Here is a 25,768-nt window from a genome sequence, read left to right as displayed (position 1 = left end):
AGGTATACAGTATGGTATAGTACTCTCTCTCAGGTATACAGTATGGTATAGTACTCCCTCTAGGGTATACAGTATGGTATAGTACTCCCTCTCAAGTATACAGTATAGTACTCCTAAGGTATACAGTATGGTATAGTACTCCCTCTAAGGCAGGGGTCGGCAATTAGGTTTGGCCGCGGGCCAATTTCCCCCCAAGCCATTGAATGGCGGGCCAGAAACAAAAACAATGGCTAATTTAATATAATGATAGTGAAAAATGCAGCACCGCGGCGGGTGCATAAGTAACGCATGAACAGCAGAACAGAATGCATGAAAACACGACTCACCATAACTGCCCTGGGCTTGTTTCAGTCCTCCAAAATCCCAGCTAATGTTCAAATGTTCACTCGCCGCCCTCCAATTCCAGATTGGCATTGAATGCAGCTACTTTATCTGCCAACTTATCCATTTCTAGCATTTCAATTGGCTATAGTGACAGACATAGATATGATGAATAGATAGATACAGATTCTCAAAGACACTCTGGTGTCACGAGTGAATATTTCCTGCGCGTAAAATATCATATTCTGAAAATAAACTGACGGGCCAGAAATTATTGCTGGCGGGCCAATTTCGCGCCGCCTATTGCCGACCCCTGCTCTAAGGCAGTGGTTCCCAAAGTCGGGGTCGCGACCCAAAGGTGGGCCGCGAGCAGCCACGAGATTATCTCCAAAAAAAAAAAAATTTTTTTTTTTTTTTTTTTTTTTTTTTTGCCACTGAACTTAGAAGCAGGCCAGGACAGTGTTTCTAGTTGTATTCTAAAATTCTATTCTATTGTATTCTAAAATGTGACTATATATGATTTTATATTAACGTAATAAATAAACAAAAACGAAAAATCGACTTATTTCAACGAATATTTCAAACTAAATAACAGATTATGCACATAAAACGCTGAAAACAACCGAAGCAACAATAGTATTTTAATGAGGCTATTATTATTATCATTAGTTAGCCCTCTCATAAATAGCACATATAAATGAATAACTAACTTGAACTAACTTAATAGGATTGAAGTGATATTTGGCTTAAAAAAAAAAAGCCTGACAATGTGCATTGGGCCGCGGCTCTCTGACGCCTTATTTTCTGGGTCCCGGCCTGAAAAGTTTGGGAACCCCTGCTCTAAGGTATACAGTATGGCAGGGGTCGGCAATAGGCGGCCCGCGGGCCGAAATTGGCCCGCCAGCAATAATTTCTGGCCCACAGTTTATTTTGAGAATATGATATTTATTTTATTTTCATCATATTATTTTTATTATATGCATACTTTATGTTTTATCCATGTTGAGAGGGAATAACGGGTATAGAATGAGGTGCAATGCACCGTATACTAGGCTTGCTCAAAGTGAGGTGGACAGCGCGTGGTGCTGAAATGGGAAACACGAGTCCATGAAATAAAAACACCAGTTCAGTAAGACATTCAAGCTTTATCTTTACTCATGACTGACGGCACCACACATGCATGTGAACAGTAATGCAATTAAAAACAATGCAATTAAACTTTAAACAAAAATAGTGCTTGAAGAAGCTCCTGAAATGACGGCGCTATAGGTATTTGAATTACGAGACATTCGGAAGTCCATTAGCTCCATTTCCAGTGCAGCCTCATCTAACAAGGTTAACTATCATAATCGATCGTCCCACTATATTCCTTTATCCGTAATTGATCAGTCTCCCCAGTTAGTAGCTAGATTAATATATTTAGAAGTGTCAATAATCTATCACGGGGGATTCCCCAATCTGGATGCGTCAGCCAGTCTCCTCCGTAGACCAGACCGTCTCATTTAACAAGACGACGAGGCTTGTTTGAGATTCGATAAGTATAATAATAAGTAAGACAACGGATAAGTTGAACGAATTCCATATAAATCGATAGTTTTAACATTAAACATTCAACATTAAACTGGTCCGTGGCGTCGGATAGACGGTTGCGCGCGCGTAATGTAGGATAGACCGATAGAGAGGCGCTTTATAAAACAATGGAAAAAAGACAAAGGTATAATGTTCAGTGCATGTATATGTCGTTTACAGTTTATTATGCCACCTATGCAGCTCGTTTATTTTGACAGAGTTAAAAAAAAAATCACTCATTATATTAAATTAGCCATTGTTTTTGGTTCTGGCCCGCCAAACAATGGCTTGGGGAAAAATTGGCCTGCGGCCAAACCTAATTGCCGACCCCTCCAGTATGGTATAGTACTCCCTCTCAAGTATACAGTATAGTACTCCCTCTCAAGTATACAGCGCTAGATAATGAATATCTTTCCTCCATCCAGCGTTCTGAGTGACGGTTTGTGAGTGACGGTTTGTTCTGAGTGACGGTTTGTTCTGAGTGACGGTTTGTTCTGAGTGACGGTTTGTTCTGAGTGACGGTTTGTTCTGAGTGACGGTTTGTTCTGAGTGACGGTTTGTTCTGAGTGACTGTTTGTTCTGAGTGACGGTTCGTTCTGAGTGACGGTTCGTTCTGAGTGACGGTTCATGCTAACAGAAGAATGAGTGGACCGTTTCACTGTGTAGCCAGTGGGGAAACGTGTCAATCAAGAGATTGATCAAATGTATCATTCCGTTTCTATGGATACCACTCGTGTTCCGGTACAAGTTCCTGTACTCGCACATGGAATGCCTCTCGACCAATCACAGTACGTGCTTGGAAATGAATGTTTCATAACAGTCTCTTGTCGTGCTCTAGTGACTAACTCCATGTTGTGAAGGCGGTGTCTTTTAACAGCATGGAGGTTCAGCCTGTGTTCTTTTCTAACCTACTGTCTCACACTGTCTGCCAGGAAGCCCAGTGTCACAGTAACTCTTATATGCTCTCTCTCTCTCTCTCTCTCTCGTTCTAGTTCTGATGGTCAGACGCCTCGTAGAGACTTGGAGAAACAGCTGACTGGAGAGGAAAAGTGAGTTTGACATTTTATTCTGTTTTCACACTTTTTGTGTTTCATGCTTTCCTTGGGGGGGGGGGGGGGTCTAATTTGTGGAGGTATGATGGTCTTATTTGTGGTCGTATGATCTTATTTGTGGTGGTATGATCTTATTTTTGGTGGCGTGGTGGTTAATGTTAGGGTTGTGTCATGATGCTTTAAGACCGTTTCAAAAAGCTTATTTTCCTTCCAAGTCGAACTCTTCCAGAACCTATTGCTGATGTCGGGTGAAAACCTTGTATCTCGAATTTGTGGTAATGTTTTATCTTGACTCTAAAACACTGCCCTCTTTTCTTGATCCTCCAATCACAACTGTTGCTTCCTCCCTCGGACAAAGCTCTTCATCAATGGTCTATTGAAGGTTGATTCATGACCCTCAGGACCATGTAGGACTTCAAACACACACAGCAATGTTAAAGTTGGGATATTTTTCTTAAATCCTGGAAAGTTTACCCTTTTGGAGATGCAGGGTTTATTAGGAAGATACAAGGATTATTTAGGGGGAAAAGATTGTGTATTGTAGCTTTAACTGTGGATTGCTCTCCTCCTCAGAGCCCTGCGACCAGGTGACCCAGGGTTCTGTGCCAGGGCCCGGGTGCCCATGCCATCCAACAAGGACTACGTGGTTCGGCCCAAATGGAACATAGAATTGGAATCCAGCCGGGTGAGTCTCTGATTGGCTGAATCCAACAGGGTTAGTGTCGTGATTGGCTCAATCCAACAGAGCGAGTGTGTGATTGGCTTAATCCAACAGTGAGTGTGTGATTGGCTGAATCCAACAAGGTTAGTGTCATGATTGACTGAATCCAACAGGATGGTTTGTCTGATTAGCTGAATCCAACAGAGTGAGTGTCTGATTGGCTGAATCCAACAGTGAGTGGCTGAATCCAACAGGGTTAGTGTCGTGATTGGCTGAATCCAACAGAGTGAGTGTCTGATTCCAACACAGTCTGTGATTGGGTGACACAGTTGAATGATGTTGGCTGGATTCACACAGGATTTTAATTTTTTTTAAAGGCTTCAGTGGAATTGTGTTGCTAGGGAACATTTTGGGCCCACTTTTATTTCCATCTGTCCATATAGGGAGGTGTAGTCTGACGTCACTTGGGACCACGCGGTCGGTCCACCCGTTTTGGGATGTATCATTGGGAAAATGGATCGGCTATTGTAACAATTGTGCCTCATGAACATTGGCAAGCTTTCCATTTTCGCACAAAATGAGTTCCCTTCAACCACTAACATTATTGTTTAAGCATTTTTGGTTGAAATAAAGGTAGTTAAGGTTTTTAATTTGTTAAAAAATAACTACACTTACCAGTACATGCAGTACAACGCCGGTCGTTCAGTGCTGTCGCCTGATACACGTCACGGCCAGCTGATACCACGCTAGCTAACTAACGTTAACGTTGCCTAGCTAAACGTACTAGACGTTAGCAATGTCTACTGTCGTGTCCATAAATTCCCTGGCAGAATACTTTGTTGGTGAGGACAAAAGTGTACAAAGAGAAGAGAACCATTTAAAATCGGGGCATGTAGAGTTTCGGGAATGCCGGCTAGCTAGCTACTAACGTTACGTAAAAAACTAACAATTGTGTATAGTTATAAACTATACACAATATGTACAACGTAAGGCTGTCAAAGTTAACGCGGTATTAACGCGTTAACTTATCGCCCGTTCTATTAACGCCACTATGAGATTTTTTTTCTTTATTTATACTTTTTTTTTTTTTTTATATATTTTTACTAGACTTCACTCGGGTGTATTATTGATGCTCTCATTGATACTATGTTTGTTTCTGAAGTGTGTGTGTGAGATATATATATATATAGAGAGGGAGGGGGGTTAGATAGATGAGGAAGGGGAAAGGGAGAGAGCGCTGGGAGAGTGTGTGAGAGAGAGGGGGTGTGTGATTACTCAGCCCTTGTGTGGGTGAATGTAACAAGTTCCTAACGTTTTCTTTCCCCTGTTATTTCACTTTATTCATTGTTTTAAATTATTATTTTCTTTTAAGTTATTTTGTGCATCACTCTGTTTTGAATTTGATGCTAATTTGCAATGCATGAGGGTCATCCTTTTGTGTTAAATGGCTGCATAAAGCAAGCATTTGTTGACTCATGTTGATAAGAGTATTAAAACTCTGTTTTAAACTCCGTTTAACACTATGCCGTCCGTCCACGAGTATATACGTGTTTCGGTGCCATGCGTTATGGACCAGAGCCACGTATATAGCCGTGGCAAGTTGTTATTGTTTTATTCCATATTTATAACGCTATTAACGTCCGCGATCGAGATCCATGACCTACCCACATATTTGATTTTCGAAACATGCAATACCGGCCAGATCCGCTTAGGGGCGCCATCGCTCCACTGTAGTATCATTGAGGGGATTTAAAAAAAATATTATTTTACAGTCTGTGGGCGGATCATATGAGCCTCGATTCCAAATGAAGACCCTCCATCTTTGATCACGTTACCGAACGCATATTTCAGCCTGGAATAATGGGATTTATGATTAGCCAATGGACATATCGATCTACCAGAATCCGATGACTAATGAAGAAATGCTGCCGGGTATCACATGGCCTGACGGTAGGATACTATTCCCCAAAATTACAGCTGGATTGGACATTGTTTTAAAACCTAACGTGATCGATCAGTGAACATGGCTGATTGAACGCACACTATATTGCTAATAAATAATACTAATCTGCCCCCATTTCATCCATAGATGCTCTGTAATAGTCCGGATGCTACGCAGTTTGTTTTATTTCATTCGTATATATACAGCAGAAATGGCGTTTGATATAACGGCGCCAACGTTTAACCTATTATCTAGCTTCCTGGAAAAAAGACCAGACGAAAAGCGCGATAAACCTTATATTCACGACGCTATAAAATGACAACCAACCGATGGATTTTTATTTTCTTTAAGCCATTATGAAGGCACGGTTTATGCACTCAAGTGACAATGAGAATGGACAGATAGCAATACTATAAATTATATATATATAGCTCTTAGAAAGTACATCGGTTTGTAAACAAACCTCTGTCCTCTGAGGCATAAATTGCCGCAAGAGTGTGGTCGCCAAAGTGTTAAGGTAGATACAAAAAATGTGATTAATTTGCTATTAACCGCGAGTTAACTATAGACAATCATGCGATAAAATATTTTAATCGATTGACGGCACTAGTTAATATGCAGCGAAATAACGGAGCCTACATATCCGAGGACTTGACATGGACCACACACATTGACAGTGTTGTGAAGAAGGCACGACAACGCCTCTACTTCCTCAGGCGCCTAAGGAAGTTCCAAGTCAGTCAGAAGATCCTTAAGAACTTCTACTCATGTACAATAGAGAGCATCTTGACCGGCAACATCACCTCCTGGTTTGGGAATAGCACTGCACAAGACCGAAGCAGACTACAAAGAGTGACACGTTCAGCCGAACGCACAATTGGAGGGGGGCTCCCCACCCTCCAGAACATTTACAACAAGCGTTGCAAGGGCAAGGCTAAGAGAATCATTAAAGACTCCAGTCACCCGAACAACTGCCTCTTTGAACTGCTGCGGTCAGGCAAGCGATACCGGAGTCTCAAGGCGAGCACAGAAAGACTCAGAAGAAGCTTCTATCCCCAGGCCATCAGGCTCAAGTTCAAGTTCTTTAATAGTTGTCATACAGAAGTACAGAATACTTTCATACAAAATGCTTCTTACTGTTACGCTCCAGAGACTGTGCTAGACAAGATAGTATCAAATAACATAATATAGCATGTAATTTAGAAGAAGAAAAATGAGGTCACAGTGTTCGGTATAGACATATGTACAATGTTCTGAGTTACCATATAATATACTATGCAGTGTACTAATGTACAGTACTATCTAGTGCAAAGCAGAAATGGGATGAGGTACAATTTTAGGTACAATTTACAGTAAGGTGTACGAGTTGTAGTGCAATCCTTCATCAATAAATATAAAGTGTGGGGAGTGGGTGCTACAGTGTGTTTGTTTAAAGTGGGTGTGTGCTATAAAGTGTGTGGAGTGGGTGCTACAGTGTGTTTGTTTAAAGTGAGTGTGTGCGTGTGGATGTGTGTGCTATGTGCGTTTGGTGGTTGTTGTTGTGTAGTGTTCATTCAATGTTCGTTTAGCAGCCTGATGGCCTGGGGATAGAAGCTGCTAAACGAACAATGAACACTACACAACAACAACCACCAAACGCACATAGCACACACATCCACACGCACACACTCACTTTAAACAAACACACTGTAGCACCCACTCCACACACTTTATAGCACACACCCACTTTAAACAAACACACTGTAGCACCCACTCCCCACACTTTATATTTATTGATGAAGGATTGCACTACAACTCGTACACCTTACTGTAAATTGTACCTAAATTGTACCTCATCCCATTTCTGCTTTGCACTATATAGTACTGTACATTAGTACACTGCATAGTATTGTATATTATTATATGGTAACTCAGAACATTGTACATATGTCTATACCGAACACTGTGACCTCATTTTCTTTCTTCTTCTAAATTACATGCTATACTATGTTATTTGATACTATCTTGTCTAGCACAGTCTCTGGAGCGTAACAGTAAGAAGCATTTTGTATGAAAGTATTCTGTACTTCTGTATGACAACTATTAAAGAAACTTGAAGAAACTTGAAACTTGATTTAAAGACATGACGAGCCTAAGATGCGTGAACCATTGGTCTGATTGTGGCCAGATTGACGTCTTGCAGCATATAGCGCGGCCAGCGCAGCTCGGTGGGCACCACAGTGCACCTGAATGGAAAACGCACTCTCTTCAGAAGAGCACCAACTCCACCACGCTTCCCCATCATTACACTGGCCCCATCCGAGCCCAGGCCAGTGATGCGGGACAGCGCCACATCCCTCTCGCGGAACACCTCTGCCACTTTGTCAAATATACACTGTGCGGCCCCGGACTGCACATCATAATTGCCCAGAAAACACGTCTCAACTCGTCTAGAGCCATATGAAATCCGCGTTCACGGAATCGCGGACGGAATCGCGGAATTGAGCAATAAAAATGGAATATTGCAGAATTTGCCCTAATCTGGACTGAAATTCCGTGTTCGGGAGAACATGGAACGTTTGGTGCAATGCGAACATGACCGGGGACGCTACAGCATACCACACGCAGCAATTTCCAAGCGTCTAGCTGCTTCGGTGTTAACGTTAACGTCGGAAGAAATTCCACACTAAGCCCTAAATTCAGAGCAGCGCAGTATCCTAATGACTTGTATATGACCGGCGATAAAGTGTTTTGCAAATTCTGTCAACATGCCGTGGACTGGACTCGCAAAACACGTGCGAAGATCACTCTCCAAAAGCCATGTCAGGAACACGGAAAAACACTGTGCTGCAAAACAGAGTAGGGTATATCTGCAGTGCCGCAGCCCCATACACACCAGCTCTCTAACGATGATCCCTGGTGATCACAATAGATACAGCTAGAGGGCGAGGCTAATCACTGACACTATTGTGACGAAATAGCTATCTAACGTTGCAGTACATAAAGTACACAGGACTAGAAATGATAGCTTCTTGCTAAATCTGGTGCACCCATCTATTTGTTTAATGCAAATGATTGTCAGTACACACTGTCCTTTATAAACTAAACTAAAGGTGCCTAAATTATGCATTACTATATTTCATCACAATAGAATAGATATAGCTAGGCTACTTACATTGTGATAATGTCAGTAGTATCTAGCTGTATCTATTGTTTGTTTACACTTGTAATGTGTATTTTTATTTTGTCACAATTATTTGAAAAGTGTAACTATTTCTGAGTTGCAGCACTTAAAAACATTAAATGGACTGTTATATCATTAAATTGTGGAAATTTATTCATTCCCACTTATTAGACACTATTTCTGATGGTAAAATGAGCGTACAAAGCAAAATACAGAATTCTTAAATATTAAAACGGAATTTGGGAAAAAATTTAATGGAATTTGGAAACAAATAAAACTGATTTCATATGGCTCTAAACTCGTCCTTTTTTTTCTAACTTGACATATATAATCAGCTTCTTGTTCACCGTGATATTTACCGTCATCAATTATAATGCCAATGAAGTCACTCCCCTTTAGCTTTTCATCCAGCTGCTTCATCACAACGTCTTCCAGCGCCTTTTCCATGTCATCAACGGAGTCGCTGTGCCGGTAAATGCCGGCACACGTGACAAAATCTGGAGCCTTAACTGCTCTCAGTAGGTCAGTCAACCCTACATACTGATGACATGCAATGTCATTTTTGGCCATGTGAAATACAACTTGTAGCTGAGAGCACAGCTTCTTGTTGGACGTTTCATTAGCTTTATCACAGTGGCCTTGCATTGCGTTTTGCTGTTGCGTTAGGTAGACGGCTGATACGTGGTCACTACACTGACTGTGCTCAGTGAGAGCCGAGATTCTCATATTCGTTGCTCCTCTTGTGAATCCATTCTTCCTCCCCGATTTCTCGCATTTTTCGCAAAACATTTTTTCTTCCGCATTTATAATGTCGTACCTCAGCCAGGAGAATTTAACTTTCCACTCGGGCCTGAACGCTCGACATTTCTGTTTCTTTTCCGCGGGAGCCACCACGGCATCAGCGGTCTCTGTGACTTCAGAAGACCCATCTTCGTTGTCATTATTATTAGACCTGCTTGTGCTTGGTTTCATAAAATATTTATTAAGCTTAGCTTGTTTGGCCATCTCTCTCTCTCGCTCGTATACCTGTTTGTCGTTATGGTGGCCAGACAGGCTAAAAAAAAGAGAGAGAAAAAAGATTCACATCCGAGCGGCGCCATCCGCGCTTTATCAGAGTGAAGCAACAATGAAACAAATGTAATGATTGTTTCGTTCATCCCATAGGCTATTTAATTTTAGCCTATTTTAATACAATTCAAATAATCAAATTGTGCTTAGAGGGAATTATTTTCACCGGACATTATGACCGGAGAGATTTAAATATTCGGACTTCAACAGATTTTGCCGGTCAAATACCGGTAATTACCGGACAACGGAAACCCTGGTATACCGAACCAAACCGTGATACGAACCGAACCGTGGATTTTGTGAACCATTCCACCCCTACTAGCCACAGATTCAGGGTCAGTTATTTTCCCATTGTACGAATCGTTAAGCTTATGGAATGTAAGGGAAATCTGATCCTAGGTCTGCAACTAAAGCCAGGAGTCTACGGTGTGGTGACGTTAGTCAGCAGCGCCAAATCGCAGTGTAGTTTCTCAGTGAACGAAAACATAAACGTTGTTATTTTGCTACCTTTACGATTAATTGAGAATATTTTCATGTTGAGCTATAGATTGTGGATGAATACGCACAGAAAGGTACACCATGCAAATGTTCATGCTTTATTTGTTTTAAACAAGACTATTTAGAAATGGGCAATGGGGAAATACATTGTGCTTTCAAGAGGGTGGACTGCGGAGAAACCGCAATGACGTAACCACTACACCTCCCTATTAGCAGGAAATTAACTTGGGTCCATTTGTGTTGTCAAGTTGAAAATGTCTATATGAACAGAGCACACTGTAGGGAGGAGTCTGTTAGAATTATTGGGGCCAGGAGGAGTGTCCGTTTGTTGGACAGGGTCGATGATGTCTCCGTCTCCAACAGACGGGTCCATGTTGAAGGACAGAAAAGTTGGGAGAGGATGAACCTTTTAGAACTGTAGTGAGCCAGAATAGCTGTTGTTACGTTAGGTTCCACTCTGAAAACAAACCAACAGAGGGCAATACCTTCAGTGTGCGACCCGCTTTGAAGGAAGGGTGCACTGCATTTACAACACGAGACCAAACGAGATGTATAATCATTTATATCTCGATTATCTGGTTTTTCATGATCGTGGGAAGCTAAAATAAATCGAGCTAGGTTACAGTGCTGAGATATGATTGATTCCCAGACAGAACTAGGTCACAGTGCTGAGATATGATTGGTTCTCTAGATCTTTAAGAAGGGAATGAGCCGCCTGGAGAAGCACAAACGACGTATCGCGGACCTGAGGAAGCGCGGACGCCTGCAGGGGGCAGTGAAGATCAACGTGGATGGAAACAACATGCCCCTGTAGTACCTACTGGCACCACTGGGGGGCAGTAAGTCCCACCTGCATGGTTAACCAGTGTGTGTGCACCAGTGTTGACAGTAACTAATTGAGTGAGGCTTTTAATGCATAGTGTCTTACTGTACAGCGAGTGCTTTCATGTTTGATATGGGTGGCCCTGTGGGAATAGAACCCCTAACCCTGTCGGTGTTCGTGCCTTGCTCTACACATGGAATGGAACCCCTAACCATGGCAGTGTTAATGGCCTGCTCTACCTATTGAGCTAGTCGAGGCTGCACTACTATCTGAGAGTTCTGGTCTGCCTGGGTGACTAGGCAAGATAGTTCTGGCCTGCTTGGCTAACTGGTTAAGATAGTTTAGACCTGCTTGGCTAACTGGTTAAGATAGTTTAGACCTGCCTGGCTAACTGGATGTTCAACCAAGTACACGGATGTTTTGTTTATTTATTTCTCCAGAATTTGAGTGTCGTTATTCTTCTATATATTTATAAACCTGCAACTCTGTAATGTAATACGTCTGTGTCTCTGCCATTATGTCCTGCTGCTCTATGTTGCTGGTCACACCCCTGTGACCCTGTAGCTGACACTGGATCAGTTTGTGACACACCTGGCAGAGCACAGTGAGAGCTGCAGGATGTGGCCCTGTAACTGACACTGGATCAGTTTGTGACACACCTGGCAGAGCACAGTGAGCGCTGCAGGATGTGGCCCTGTAGCTGACACTGGATCAGTTTGTGACACACCTGGCAGAGCACAGTGAGCGCTGCAGGATGTGGCCCTGTAACTGACACTGGATCAGTTTGTGACACACCTGGCAGAGCACAGTGAGCGCTGCAGGATGTGGCCCTGTAACTGACACTGGATCAGTTTGTGACACACCTGGCAGAGCACAGTGAGCGCTGCAGGACGTGGCCCTGTAACTGACACTGGATCAGTTTGTGACACACCTGGCAGAGCACAGTGAGAGCTGCAGAATGTGGCCCTGTAGCTGACACTGGATCAGTTTGTGACACACCTGGCAGAGCACAGTGAGCGCTGCAGGACGTGGCCCTGTAACTGACACTGGATCAGTTTGTGACACACCTGGCAGAGCACAGTGAGCGCTGCAGGATGTGGCCCTGTAACTGACACTGGATCAGTTTGTGACACACCTGGCAGAGCACAGTGAGCGCTGCAGGATGTGGCCCTGTAGCTGACACTGGATCAGTTTGTGACACACCTGGCAGAGCACAGTGAGCGCTGCAGGATGTGGCCCTGTAACTGACACTGGATCAGTTTGTGACACACCTGGCAGAGCACAGTGAGCGCTGCAGGACATGGCCCTGTAACTGACACTGGATCAGTTTGTGACACACCTGGCAGAGCACAGTGAGCGCTGCAGGATGTGGCCCTGCCCACTAGATGTGTGTGTGTGTGTATATCGCTGGCATGCGTGTGGCTTGAGTTGTGTCTGCATGCTGGACTCGCAGTTCTTGAGAGTTGAAGTTCACACCTGCATCGTTTTGTCTTGTCTAATGCAGACATTTTAACGGTTAACCGTCGGTAGTGTGATAGTAAAGGGTTAACCTGCTGTTGTGTGGCAGTGAAAGGGTTAAGACTTGGATGTTTTCACATCAATATGTAGGAGCTGTTGGAAAGAGCAGGGCTTTCCCTAAATACTGTGGTGTTGAGGCACAGCACCACCATGTGTTAAAACTATTTATTAAATTATTATTATTACTGTTTGCAGTAAAAGCTTGGTCAGCTTAGAAATGGATGCATCGTTGTCTGATACATGATAGGGATGGGTACCGTTCACATTTGAACCGATACGGTACCGGTACCTGTGAATCGATACCGGTACCCAACGGTACCTTTTTTTCTGTACTTTAGTCTCTAAAAATGTAATCTACCTACCTCAGTTGTGAGAAAAAAATCCAAACTTCAAATAACCACACTTTCGACCGTTTTCGGCTTGCCATTGCCCCGACTGTTTTGTTGTTTAATCAAGTCAAATCCTAGGTAAGCGTATATTGTGTGTGAACGTTGACATGAAAAGAAAAAAGTTAAAAAAAATAAGAAAGTTCCTTTTTTAAAAGTACAGAATTCGGTACCCATCCCTAATACATGATGCTCGGTCCTCTGTTCCACTTTGGAATTTACCCTTGTGTTTGCTATTTTATTGAAATTATGTTTTTAAAATGCAGAGAATTACAGCGAATAGCCTAGTTGAGACTCGACCACGCCCTAGTTGAGACTCAGCCCCCCTCCAGACCACCCCCTATTTGAGACTCAGCCCCCCTCCAGACCACCCCCTAGTTGAGACTCAGCCCCCCTCTAGATCACCCCCTAGTTGACTCAGCCCCCCTCCAGACCACCCCCTAGTTGAGACTCAGGCGCTTGTTACACTGACTGTTTTTGTGCTCGTTTTTATACGTTTTTGAATACGTTTGCTGTCCCTTTTACACAGAAATGCGTTTTTTGGCGGATACGTTGTGGCCCTACTGAAAACGCTAAATTGTGTTTTCCGTTTTGGAGTAGCGCCAAAACTCGCTGACAACAGTCGTGTAATTTGCACGGAGCCGTTGTTGCGAAAATGCCCATGTGCAGTAGATACCATCTGCGTGCCCTTCCGGTGACTGTCTCAAATAGCTGCAGCTACCATGTGTTGTCAAGTTATTGTTATAAGGACCCCAGTCCAAGCTACAACAGTCTGCATTCCCTTAACAATTGTTTGTATTGAGCCGTATTGTATTGTACCCATTATGCAATATGTTAAATAAAGTTTACATCCATTCATTCTGCTAGCATTACCGATTGCATGAGCAGCTGGCTAACGTTAGCTATCAGACCCTGTTAGCTCAGAGCTCCTCTTTCAATCTTAACGAGCATTAAACAAAATGGCCCAGTCATCTATTCACCTTTGTTTAATACACACAGCGTTGTCTCTAATGTTATCTAGCTACTGATAGCTCCCGATATCATCAGTTTGGTGCTGGCTAACTAGCGTGAGCTAACGTTAGCTTCTAGCCACAATGCTATACTGTTATAATGGCATCTTCCATTCACGTTAGCATGCAGCTAACAATGTAGCTAACAAAGTCACCGATCTTTTTTGAGACTAAACTATCCGCTCTTGGTGGTCACTTGTGTTGATGTTAGTTTTGTTTCATCAACAAATGAGAGAGCAGAACACACGTGAATGTATCCGTTTTGTTTATTGCACTTTTATTACACTTTGCTGAAAAAGAAGTGCTGCATTGGGTAAATAGGCAAAGATGGTGGCGCCCGCCTTGTTGACATTTTCTTTGCAGGAAGTGTATTGGCACATTCAAGTTCTGATTGGTTGAAAATTGCCTTCATGTTCGCCACCTACTGCCACCTACTGCTTTGGCAGTGTACTACATCACTGTGCTCAGGTGACGAAACGAAAAGTGTGACCCACCTCCCACTACGTTGCGGCGAAACTCTTCTGAAAATGAAACGAAAGTCTAACCGCAGCCTCAGCCCCCCTCCAGACCACCCCCTAGTTTAGACTCAGCCCCCCTCCAGACCACCCCCTAGTTGACTCAGCCCCCCTCTACAGGGCTCTACAGTGCGACCATTTTACTCTCATTTTCCCCTAAACATATGTGTGTGCGAACCGGAAAAATCAATTACTCGCGATTACAACCTCAGTCTTGCTTTTTTTCCCTCCGCTGCTAATCGTTCAAAAACTACAAGTCCCACATTTCACAAGCCTCCTTAACGTTCCAATCACAGTAGAGTTCCTTGTGGTGACATGGCTGGTTTCAAGCGAAAGAAAGGAAACGAGAACACGGTACACGGCTGATAACGCTAGCCAAGTTAGCACACACACGCACGCACACAGTGGGCCAGTGACTTTGGTATAGGGGTGTAACAATGCATCGATCCTAAGGGGGAAATTGAGATGAGGTCGGACTCGGCACTGACAGATTTGTGTTCATTGTGCTGCTTTTATAAAGCCTCAAATGATTGCTTACAATATTTCATGGAAGCAAAGTGTTTAGTTTGTCTAAGATTTAAAAAGGTTTAAACTTTACAGCACTGACAAAGTTGAACAAAGTGCTGTACCAGTCCCACAACATAAAAAAAGAAATATTTCCAGAAAAATAATAACAATACATTTTTTTTTTCTCTCGAAGCTTCGAATTAAAATCGAATCTCGGCCCCGAAGCTCAGCCCTAGACTTTTCCAGCTCTGCTTGGACTCGGCAGTGGTTCCTGATCTCTGGAAGAATTCTATCATTCCAATTCCAAAGATCAGCAGACTCAAAATCCTCAACGACCTGCAGCCTATAGCCTTAACATCACTAGTAATGAAAAAGAAGTCTGGAGAAATTTGTTAAATCTGAAATTGTTATATTGAAATTCTTTATTTGGAATAACCCCTTGAGATGTAGCATCTCGTTTTCGAGGGGCTCCTAAGATTGTTGTTGATGCAACCAGATCAGCTCTTGACCCCATGCAATTTGCATATAGGCCTGAGAGAGGTGTTGATGATGCCAAATTATTTATTTTGAACTCTGTACATGAGCACTTAGAAAAAAATAACACGTAATGCAAGATTACTCTTTGTTGACTTTTCGTCAGCCTTCAATACAATGCAGCCTCACATACTTGTAGAAAAATGTATAAATTACTTTCACTTGGATCACCAATTTATCAGATGGATTATCAGTTCTTACTTCTTACCAATAGAACTCAAGACAGTCAGTATAAATGGAAAAAGTTCCAAATCAATTCTAATCTCCACTGGCTGTGTTCTTTCTTCTCTTTTTGTTTTATACACAAACGACTGTCTTAGCAAATATATAAATCACCATATTGTAAAATTGGCTGACGACAGTGTTATCCTATCTCTTCTCAGTCAGTCAGATAAATCGCATGGACCCATAATACAAGATTTTGTAGACTGGTGTGATGGCTGTTTTCTGGATTTAAATGTATCTAAAACCAAAAATGATTATCTCACCAAAACGCATAACGTCGCCCCAACAACCATCCACAGAGCTGAGGTGGAAATTGTCCAGAACTACAAATAGGAACTGTGTTTGATGACAAACTCAAATTTAGCGACAATACAGATAAAAAAGGCTTATCAGAGTCTGTACTGTCTTCGTAAACTAAACTCCTTTGGAGTCGACCAGAGAATTCTGACGTTTTATTCTTCTTTTATTGAGAGTATTCTAACCTTTTCATTTGTATGCAAGAAAGCACATAAGACTCCACATGTCCTTCATGCGTGTTTTGACCTGCTGCCCTGCTGCCCTTAGACAGCCTGCCTGTGAAACAAACGGAAGAAAGTTTGGGTTTGTTCCAGAGGCCATTCGACTGGTGAATGGCCACAGTACAAGGAATAGTCAGTTTACTAACATGCACCCTTTGAGCCCTTGATTAAAAAAAAAAAAAAAAAACTTGACAGATCAACAATGTAGGGATCCCGTTCTGGCAGTGTCATGTATCTTGTGCTTTGAAGTGTCATGTATGTCTCTTGTCCCTGTTTTGTCTTGAATGTGTAGAAATGCAGCCGTATCATGCTCTAATTTGCCCCTTGCCGGACTAATAACGTTTTTTGAATTGAATTGAATGTATCTAATGGAGGTGATGATCATGTAGCTAATGGAGGTGATGATCATGTATCTAATGGAGGTGATGATCATGTATCTAATGGAGGTGATGATCATGTATCTAATGGAGGTGATCGGGTGATGATCATGTATCTAATGGAGGTGATGATCATGTATCTAATGGAGGTGATGATCATGTATCTAATGGAGGTGATGATCATGTATCTAATGGGAGGTGATCATGTATCTAATGGAGGTGGTGATCATGTATCTAATGGAGGTGATCATGTATCTAATGGAGGTGATGATCATGTAGCTAATGGAGGTGATGATCATGTAGCTAATGGAGGTGATGATCATGTATCTAATGGAGGTGATGATTATGTATCTAATGGAGGTGATGATCATGTATCTAATGGAGGTGATGATCATGTATCTAATGGAGGTGATGATCATGTATCTAATGGAGGTGATCATGTATCTAATGGAGGTGATCATGTATCTAATGGAGGTGATCATGTATCTAATGGAGATGATGTATCTAAATGGAGATGATGTTCATGGTTCTAAATGGGCTGGAATGGCTACATAACTGCATGTATGTTGTCTGATCTTCAGAATGGACCTAATGTCTGGTTCTTCACCTGAAGGGTGCAGATGATGACATGTCACAAATGCCTGACTTTCTACCTTCTCTCTCTCTCCACACAGCAGGCTCCGTTGAAGAAAGGCGCGTCGCGGGTGGACAAACAGCTGCGTCGTTTTGCCGACATCAAACGCCTGACCAAGACGGGCCACGCCGTGAAGATCAGCGTGCAAGGAAACCACATGCCGCTCTGATTTTAGGCTTTTAATTTATTTTCCTTTAATGTTTTGTTCCCGTACAACCACCCAATACAACATTCAATTACTCAAGCTTTTATTTTCATTTATTTTCTTTGCAAGGGCGGCACTGGGCTCGACTCGCCTCCAGTTCAATTAGTCATAACAGGAATAGAAACAACAGACTTTATTTGCTAATAAATGTACATAAAAGTGATTCTCTTATTTCTAAATAGGTTGGATAGGGTAACATCGCGGTTTACACCATAGGCCTTTGAAGAACCTCCGGTCCTTGCATGGAATGTTGATGTAGTTCTCCTTCTTCCAGGATAGCTGCCTGTAACCTAGCAACCATTATGTTGTGCAAGAGACGGCGGTTGCCATGTCTTGATTTTATGAGAAATATATAATCAAAATAATTTGATGTCTTATTACTGGATCTTGTAAATAATTCACAGTAGAATAACAATATCATGCTTTTCCAGTGTTTTACCTGCTCTACCACTGCATTTATTTTTTAAAGGTGCTGTAAGTGGTATTTTGTCATAATGGTCTACATGTTAGAATAGCTCTACATTCTGACAGCCATCACTGATATAGAGCGTCTGGTCAGTAACATGGGTCTCTCCACTCTGCAGTAAACACTAAATGCATGTTCTGGTATCCCTTCCCACCGTATCCAATCAGGAGAGAAAACTCCACACTGCAAAAATGGTCAGACAAAAATAAGAAGTAAAAGCTAATTTGGCTTGACAAGACTTCTTGAAACCCATGTTACTGACCAGCTATGGCTGTCAGAATCTAGAGCTATTGGCTATTGAACATATTTTTTATTTTAACCAAAAAATACCACTTACAGCACCTTTTTTAAGTGGTTACCATGGTTAGACAGCCATACTGTAAGAAAGAGAACTACAGACATTCCATACAAGTATTGATTGTGATTGAAAGTTGTCCTATGTCACTATTGTGTTGCTATGGAAACGGAAGGCATATTGCAGTTGCAAGAGTTTAGTTTATTAGGATCCCCAATAGTTGACCTAAAGAGCGCTGGCTAATTTATCTGGGGTCCGACTTACAAAACATACAATATACAAAAGTACAAGTTCAGAGAAGAACTAATAAAAACGAGCAAGAATTCAGAATTGGACAGAACAAGATGGTGGATGTCCATGTTAACACAATAATTGCCAAGAGCGAGTATACTCGTTATTGCCCACCATGCGTTCAGCGCCAACAACGAGTTAACTCGTTTTTGGGATCGTCATTTCTTTTATTCGCTATATCTATTCATAATTCATGGCTGCAGCCTCTGTAGACCCTTCAGACCCTGTCAACACCGCCCTCTACTGCCTTGCGGAGCCATTGCATTCCATTGGAAATGGGCTGGTGTGTTTTATGAGCCGATCTGAGCCGTGGGGGTGGGGTTTAAATACTCGGGCGAGCCAGGGGCTTACAACGACGGCATGGAATACTAACCCCGCCCGCCCGTTCATGTGTAACGCTCTGTAATGTCGGGGACATGATCGCTCAGGATAACTGGAATGGCGATCAGATAATTGGATTCTTTTTTTTGCATTACATCAGATACCACTCTATATATAAAATCTTGCGTTGATCTGATCTTTCTTTCTACCCCGATCAAAGCTATCTGTGTGTGTGTGGCTGTTTACCGTTGAGTGGGAGGAGGTGGCGGGGGAGCGCCGCGCTACGAGGGCCATTTCATGTATGCACAAGGAGATATAATAATGCTAATCTAGCATTGATTTCAGGATGATTAGATAGCCGAAAAATTACAACGTGATGACTGGATTACACTAAAATGCCTTTTTCTCGTCTTTTCCTGGAATTACTCATAATAACCCAAACCATACTCTTATTCAAAACGGTATAAAACGGAAATGTACGGATGAAAAAACAAATCTGTTTTGTGCATGTTGACTGGAAGCAACTAACTGACAATCGACGGGTGTATTAGACCCATAGCTATAATATAAGATATATTTTAAGCACTCGCAAATGTCGCAGTCTAAAACTATATCTATTGAATAAAGACCTGGCGCTGAAGTGGGATCAGCACCCCCTGCTGCTGGCGGTCAATGTGTTAACAGTTTGAGTGCCAGCCATTTAACATTGGAAACCCTGTTGAATGCCAGCACCCACTTCAATGATGGCGTTGTGAACGCATAATCTCTCTCCTAAATTATGGCTGTGTCTAATCTGCCTGTCGTTTATCAATGACTTGTTTGCAGTCAACATTGTCTAAACAGATTGTTTTTTATCGGGTAATTTTCGTTTTATAGCATTTTGAAAAGCCCTCGTTTTCAAGGAAAATATATAGATTCCGTGATAAACGGCATTTACTGGAATATTCTAGCATACACAAACGTTGTAATTTTTCGGCCTATTTATGAATCGTTTTCAAATAAACGCTAGATTATCGATAGTATATGTGTACTTATGCATGCTATAGAGGCGGGCTGAAAAATCGATTCTCATTTTCTCATCAGGAATCACCGCGCACACACACGCGCATAGGGCAAACGCTTATATCTCCGTGAAAACGGGTCTTATTATCCTAAGACTGGTAAAATAAATTCCTTACCTGAGATCAGATGTTATCCAAAAAGATTATTCCAATTCCTGATCGCCATTCCAAATATCGATCACGCTTATTGATTACAGCGTTGGTACTGTAAATACATAATCCACGCTGTTCTGATGGCCGGCGATCACTTGGTCTCTTCAGATGCCTTGACGGAAAAGTAAAATGAGCAAACTGATCACTCCTCCTGCATCAGTCTAAAGTAATGGGGTGCAGTTACACAGGGAGAGACGATAGGGGGCGGTATCTTCCCAATTGAGCTCAGAGAGACTCTGCAGCACTAACCCGAGGCTTGATTGATGAAATATGAATTAAAACCGCCAAAAAAAAAAAAACGGCAAACTGACGCTATATAGTGTCGGGGGCACTGAAAGGTCGGCATGAACTAACGACAAAAAGCGTCCGTGGCATCCAATGTGTTAATGGCAAAATGATAAACACCAGACCTTCTGTTCCCATAGCAACAGACTATAGTGAATACTGAATAGGACAAATGAGCCTGGCTAACTGCCCTGTCCAGTTCCTGAATGTAAAATCAAGGTATGTGACATCACAGGCTGTACCCCCCCCCCATCCCTGTTCCTAAGGCTACATTTAAAGGGGAACACCACCTAAATTAAGAATTCCAATATGTTATGTCCATGGCCTTGGTAAGTAAGTTCAATATTTGTGAACACTAGTGTGTCTCTCTCTCTCTCGGGGTCAGAAACCAGAGATGTACGTCTCAAACTTGTGACGACATGGAGTATAAAGTCTGGAGCTGCTCTGTAGACCACGATAAACGTGTGCTTTTAGTAAATGGGCGTAGTTCCCCTTTCAGGCGGCAGTGATGCTAAAAACGAATGTGGAACGTGTGGTCCGTGTGGCTCTATGCCAGTCGTAGCCTGGGTGAGAGAGCATAGGGACTGGCAGAGTGTCTGTCGTAGCCTGGGTGAGAGAGCATAGGGACTGGCAGAGTGTCTGTCGTAGCCTGGGTGAGAGAGCATAGGGACTGGCAGAGTGTCTGTCGTAGCCTGGGTGAGAGAGTGTCTGTCGTAGCCTGGGTGAGAGAGTGTCTGTCGTAGCCTGGGTGAGAGAGTGTCTGTCGTAGCCTGGGTGAGAGAGTGTCTGTTGTTACTTGTCGTAGCCTGGGTGAGAGTGTCTGTCATAGCCTGTGTGAGAGTGTCTGTCGTAGCCTGGGTGAGAGTGTCTGTCATAGCCTGGGTGAGAGTGTCTGTCATAGCCTGGGTGAGAGAGCATCTGTCGTAGCCTGGGTGAGAGGGCTTCTGTCGTAGCCTGGGTGAGAGAACTTCTGTCGTAGCCTGCGTGAGAGAGTGTCTGTCGTAGCCTGGGTGAGAGAGCATCTGTCGTAGCCTGGGTGAGAGCGCTTCTGTCGTAGCCTGAGTGAGAGTGTGTCGTAGCCTGGGTGAGAGAGCTTCTGTCGTATCCTGGGTGAGAGCTTCTGTCGTAGCCTGGGTGAGAGAGCTTCTGTCGTAGCCTGGGTGAGAGAGCTTCTGTCGTAGCCTGGGTGAGTGAGCTTCTGTCGTAGCCTGGGTGAGAGAGCTTCTGTCGTAGCCTGGGTGAGAGCATAGGGACTCGGGGGCAGAGCGTCTGGCTAGGTGAGTAGGTCCACACAGAGCTTCATGTTCCAACAAACCTGCCCAAGTTAGTTTCTGCAAGTATACTGTCTCCTTTACACACACACACACCCAGACAGAAAATATGATCTTCTGATTCAGATCCAGTCTGTATGAATTGTGCATCATGAGAGATCGGGATCGTGTAGACTTAAAAAAAATAAAAAGGTTTTTTCTTATTTTATTTTTACTATTTTGTTTGTTTTCTGTTGACGAGGATGTACAGAAATAGGAGCTGTCAATTTCAACGGCTGGATTCACTCGGGTAACTAAAGATGTGGATATTTAACTCCTGTCTAGTACGGATGTGACTCGTCATGGCTGTCTAGTACAGATGTGACTCGTCATGGCTGTCTAGTACAGATGTGACTCGTCATGGCCGTCTAGTACAGATGTGACTCGTCATGGCCGTCTAGTACAGATGTGACTCGTCATGGCCGTCTAGTACAGATGTGACCTCGTCATGGCCGTCTAGTACAGATATGACCGTCTTCATAACAAGGTCTCATTTAAAAAGCGGTGTTCCTGTGTGTCCAGTCTCTCTTGTGTTCACTGTTTGACTTGAGATGTTACTTTCGTAATAAAGAGGGTTCCACTATCTGCTTCCCTTGTTATCTTTTTGTTAAAGGCACGTGTTTGTGACCCAGTGCTATTAGATGGATTACTTTTTCTTTTTTCTTTTCTTTTAAGAATGGGATGGAAACCTATATTCCCATTTATAACTGGAGTAAAACAGACCTATATTCCCATTTATAACTAGTAAAACAGACCTTCCCATTTATAACTGGAGTAAAACAGAGTTATATTCCCATTTATAACTAGTAAAACAGACCTTCCCATTTATAACAAGTAAAAGACCTATTCCCAAATCGCCCAAGGTAGAGGGAAGGGGGCGGGGGCCGACCTGGGGAAAGGTATAAGTTCAAGTTTGTTTATTATTTGTCACAACAAAATACAGAATACTTTATGATGAAATGCTTGTTTCATCATAGAAAACAAAACAAACAGCAGCATGTATGTAATTAAATCAAACTGAGATAAATAGACTAATAATGCAATTAGAGATCATATAATCTACGTAACTGACTGTCATTTGTGTTCACAATGTCGATGTATTTCAAACATCTTACTGTTTATGTATTTCAAACGTTAGATTTACCCCACTGTACTCATTAAATCAGTGCAATTTGTGACGTAAAATAATGTATCCAAAATCCTTTTATCACTTCATGCAGTTATCTTTTGCCTATAGGAGTAGAAGTTCCTTCATCTGAATCCATTGAGGTTGTTCAAACCAGTGAAACAATAGGACTGAAAGACAAATATGGGCCAAAACTTATTAAGAAAATTATAAATACAGACATTGTAAAATCCCCTGTAGTTTTGCCTTCAAACCAAGAGTTTTCACCAAATGTATATTGAAGAATGACCAGTGAGTCATCCTATAATTTGTTTAATTGTTGCTAGATTATATGCATTTAATTGTTTGAACGAGTTTATTGTTATTGTAAAAACTGGGATTGGGGTTAATTAATATTTATTAAATAATTATTATTAGTAACCTATACATAATAAAAAAGACTGCCGTTTGAAATCGAATTGAGCTGAATTCAATGAATTTGAACCATTTATGAATTGCATTTTACACCGTTTTGGTTGAATAAAATGAGCTGATATAGTTTAAAAATGACCAGATGATGCTCAGTTTTTACAGTGACTTGTTCAGTAAACAACACATCTCTGTTGAGATTCTCATCCCTTATACACATCAACACATGGCCAGTCAACATAGCAAATCGTTTTATTACATACTATCATCTTTTTCTTATATATTTATTTTATACATTTGTATTATCCTAAAATGATTTTAATCCATTTTCATTTTAAGAATGCTATAGTATCTGTTTTTGCAAATGAAGTCTTCAAATATCAATTTGATTTACTATTAGAAATACTTTAGTTTGTGCAACTCAGGGTTTTTATCAAAATAATGTATTGGTATTAGAAACGCTGTTATTGATAATGACCTACCAGGGTTAGTGGGTGTCTGGCGATGTGCACAGATTCGTTTCATTGGTGGTATTGAACTAAGAGGACCAAGCTCAAGTCCTGCTCCACTGAGAAGGGAGAAGCTGTGCAATTGCAAACCCAGCGATAGTCGTTTACTCGAGTGCTGCAGTCTGATATCTTGAAGTTGAATGCAGTCCCTGTAAGGGCCGGAGTAGGCTAAAATCCACTCCACGATTTCTGAAATCCTTCGCGGGTTGTGATCTCGCGTTACTCCCTGTGGTATCATGCAGAGGTCTGCCGGGCGCTTGTATGCTTTCTACAACACAGTTGGGCGATTTGCGAATCTGATTGGCCAGGTCATTTCTGGTCATGTGACATGTACGCCCAATCCTGGGACCGCAAGTGTCTACACTGGTTAAGCTTAGGCGCTCTTTCGAAGTTGGTTAAGGTTAGAGTTTGTCTTAGAGCAGTGGTCACCAACCCGTCGATCTTGATCGACTGGTCGATCTTTGAGACCTTCCCTGTAGATCTTTCCATTGACTCCCAAGCATTAGCATCTTGGAGAAAAATAGAAGAAAACATAGTAGCCCCACATAGACTGAAGGACATAGCACACTAAACTACCAATTAAGCACTGTGAACGAAAATTTGGCCCCATAATTACTCATGCGATCCGGATATGGCGTGAATCACAAAAAAAAAATCCTAACTCACAAGAATGGCACAATCATACTCCATTATTCAATAACAATGCTCTCTTAATTGGAAAACGACCTATAAGATTCCCTATATGGGAAGAGCAAGGCATACACTCATTAGGGGATGTTTTTAACAAACAGGGTTTTTGTAGTGATAAAGAAATACGCAAAAAATTTAATCTCACCAAGTCCACATGGCTTTTTCACAAACAGTTAGAGCTATGTTTGAAGTCTCACGGCGTTCCATTAGACAGACCAATTGAACACCACAGATACCACAAATTCTTCTACTCAAGAGAGACATCGAGAGGTTTTGTTTCAGAATTTTATCATCAATTACTAACGTCCTCGTATGAAACCCTCCAACTTGACTCTGTCTGGAGGAGGGATATACCAGACCTGGAAAATGACTTTGATTGGCAAGGAGCCTGGGCAAATGTCCGACTTACATCAAGGAACCCGGATCATCAACAAATCAATCTTAACTATATTCACAGGACATACTTGACTCCTATAAGACTGTGCCGAATGGGGCTCAAACAAGATTCCAAATGCACCCAATGTACAAATGGGGACGAAGGGACATTTATGCACATGTATTGGGACTGCTCACCAGTTAAGGCATTCTGGAAAGATGTGACCCAACAAATATCAAAACTCGTATCTTGGAATATACCTGTACACCCCTCGGTATTGCTGTTGAATGATGTTTTTGAGTTTGCAGTGAATCCACAGCTAAAGAGATTGGTTTTATCGGGTATCACAGTAGCCAAAAAGCTGATCGCATCACGCTGGTTTCAACCGGAAAAAATGTGCCGTAAAGTTTGGTTTCTTACATATCTCGATGTAATTTACCATGAAATATCTACAGCAAGAATTCTGGGTCTCAATGAATCCAAAATGTCAATGTGGTTAGAAGTGGTGGAGAGAATAAAAGCTAGCTTATAATGGTAGTGTCTGGTTAGGTGCGAGGGATAGTGGAGGTACTTCTCAAGGTGGGGTCCGGGAGGGGGGGGTTCGAGCTGAGCATGTGTGTAGGTTTTTTTTTTTAGATAACAGGTATTATGGGTATATCTTATATAAAACAACTAACCAAAAGGTGATCTCATTGGATGTGCCCTGACAATTAATGCTTGTATATCTTATCGTGTGTTGTCATGTTTGTTTATATGTTTGTTTAAAAAATAATAAAAAAATAAAATACAAAAAAAAGATCTTTCCATGAAAAAAAGTAAAAAAAAAAAAAAGATAGTCCACATTACAGTTCTACTTTTGTTTTGATGTGAAAAGTGATGCTGCATACGATTACTGCACTTAGCACTGACTGAGAAAGTACATATGACAGTTCTACTTTGACAAACATATTT

General features: G+C 42.0%; 1 protein-coding gene across 2 annotated transcripts in view; it reads left to right on the top strand.

The window, feature by feature from the left end:
- Positions 1-22,291, top strand: part of iws1 (interacts with SUPT6H, CTD assembly factor 1) — an 87,541-nt gene extending 65,250 nt beyond the window's left edge. The window contains exons 13-15 of one of the 2 annotated variants that reach the window (XM_084334276.1): positions 2,883-2,939; positions 3,516-3,627; positions 17,365-22,291. In XM_084334276.1, coding sequence (XP_084190402.1) covers positions 2,883-2,939; positions 3,516-3,627; positions 17,365-17,490 — 295 coding nt within the window. In that variant the 3' untranslated portion in view covers positions 17,491-22,291. Of the gene's footprint in view, positions 1-2,882; positions 2,940-3,515; positions 3,628-17,361 lie in introns of both variants that reach the window. The other variant, XM_084334275.1, reaches the window with a different exon arrangement.
- Positions 22,292-25,768: the final 3,477 nt, after the last annotated feature.

The sequence above is a fragment of the Notolepis coatsorum genome, assembly GCF_963971535.1.
Source record: "Notolepis coatsorum genome assembly, chromosome: 1".
NCBI classification, from domain to species: domain Eukaryota; kingdom Metazoa; phylum Chordata; class Actinopteri; order Aulopiformes; family Paralepididae; genus Notolepis; species Notolepis coatsorum.
The sequence above is the reverse complement of the archived record's forward strand: the minus strand, read 5'-3'. Positions and strand labels throughout refer to the sequence as shown.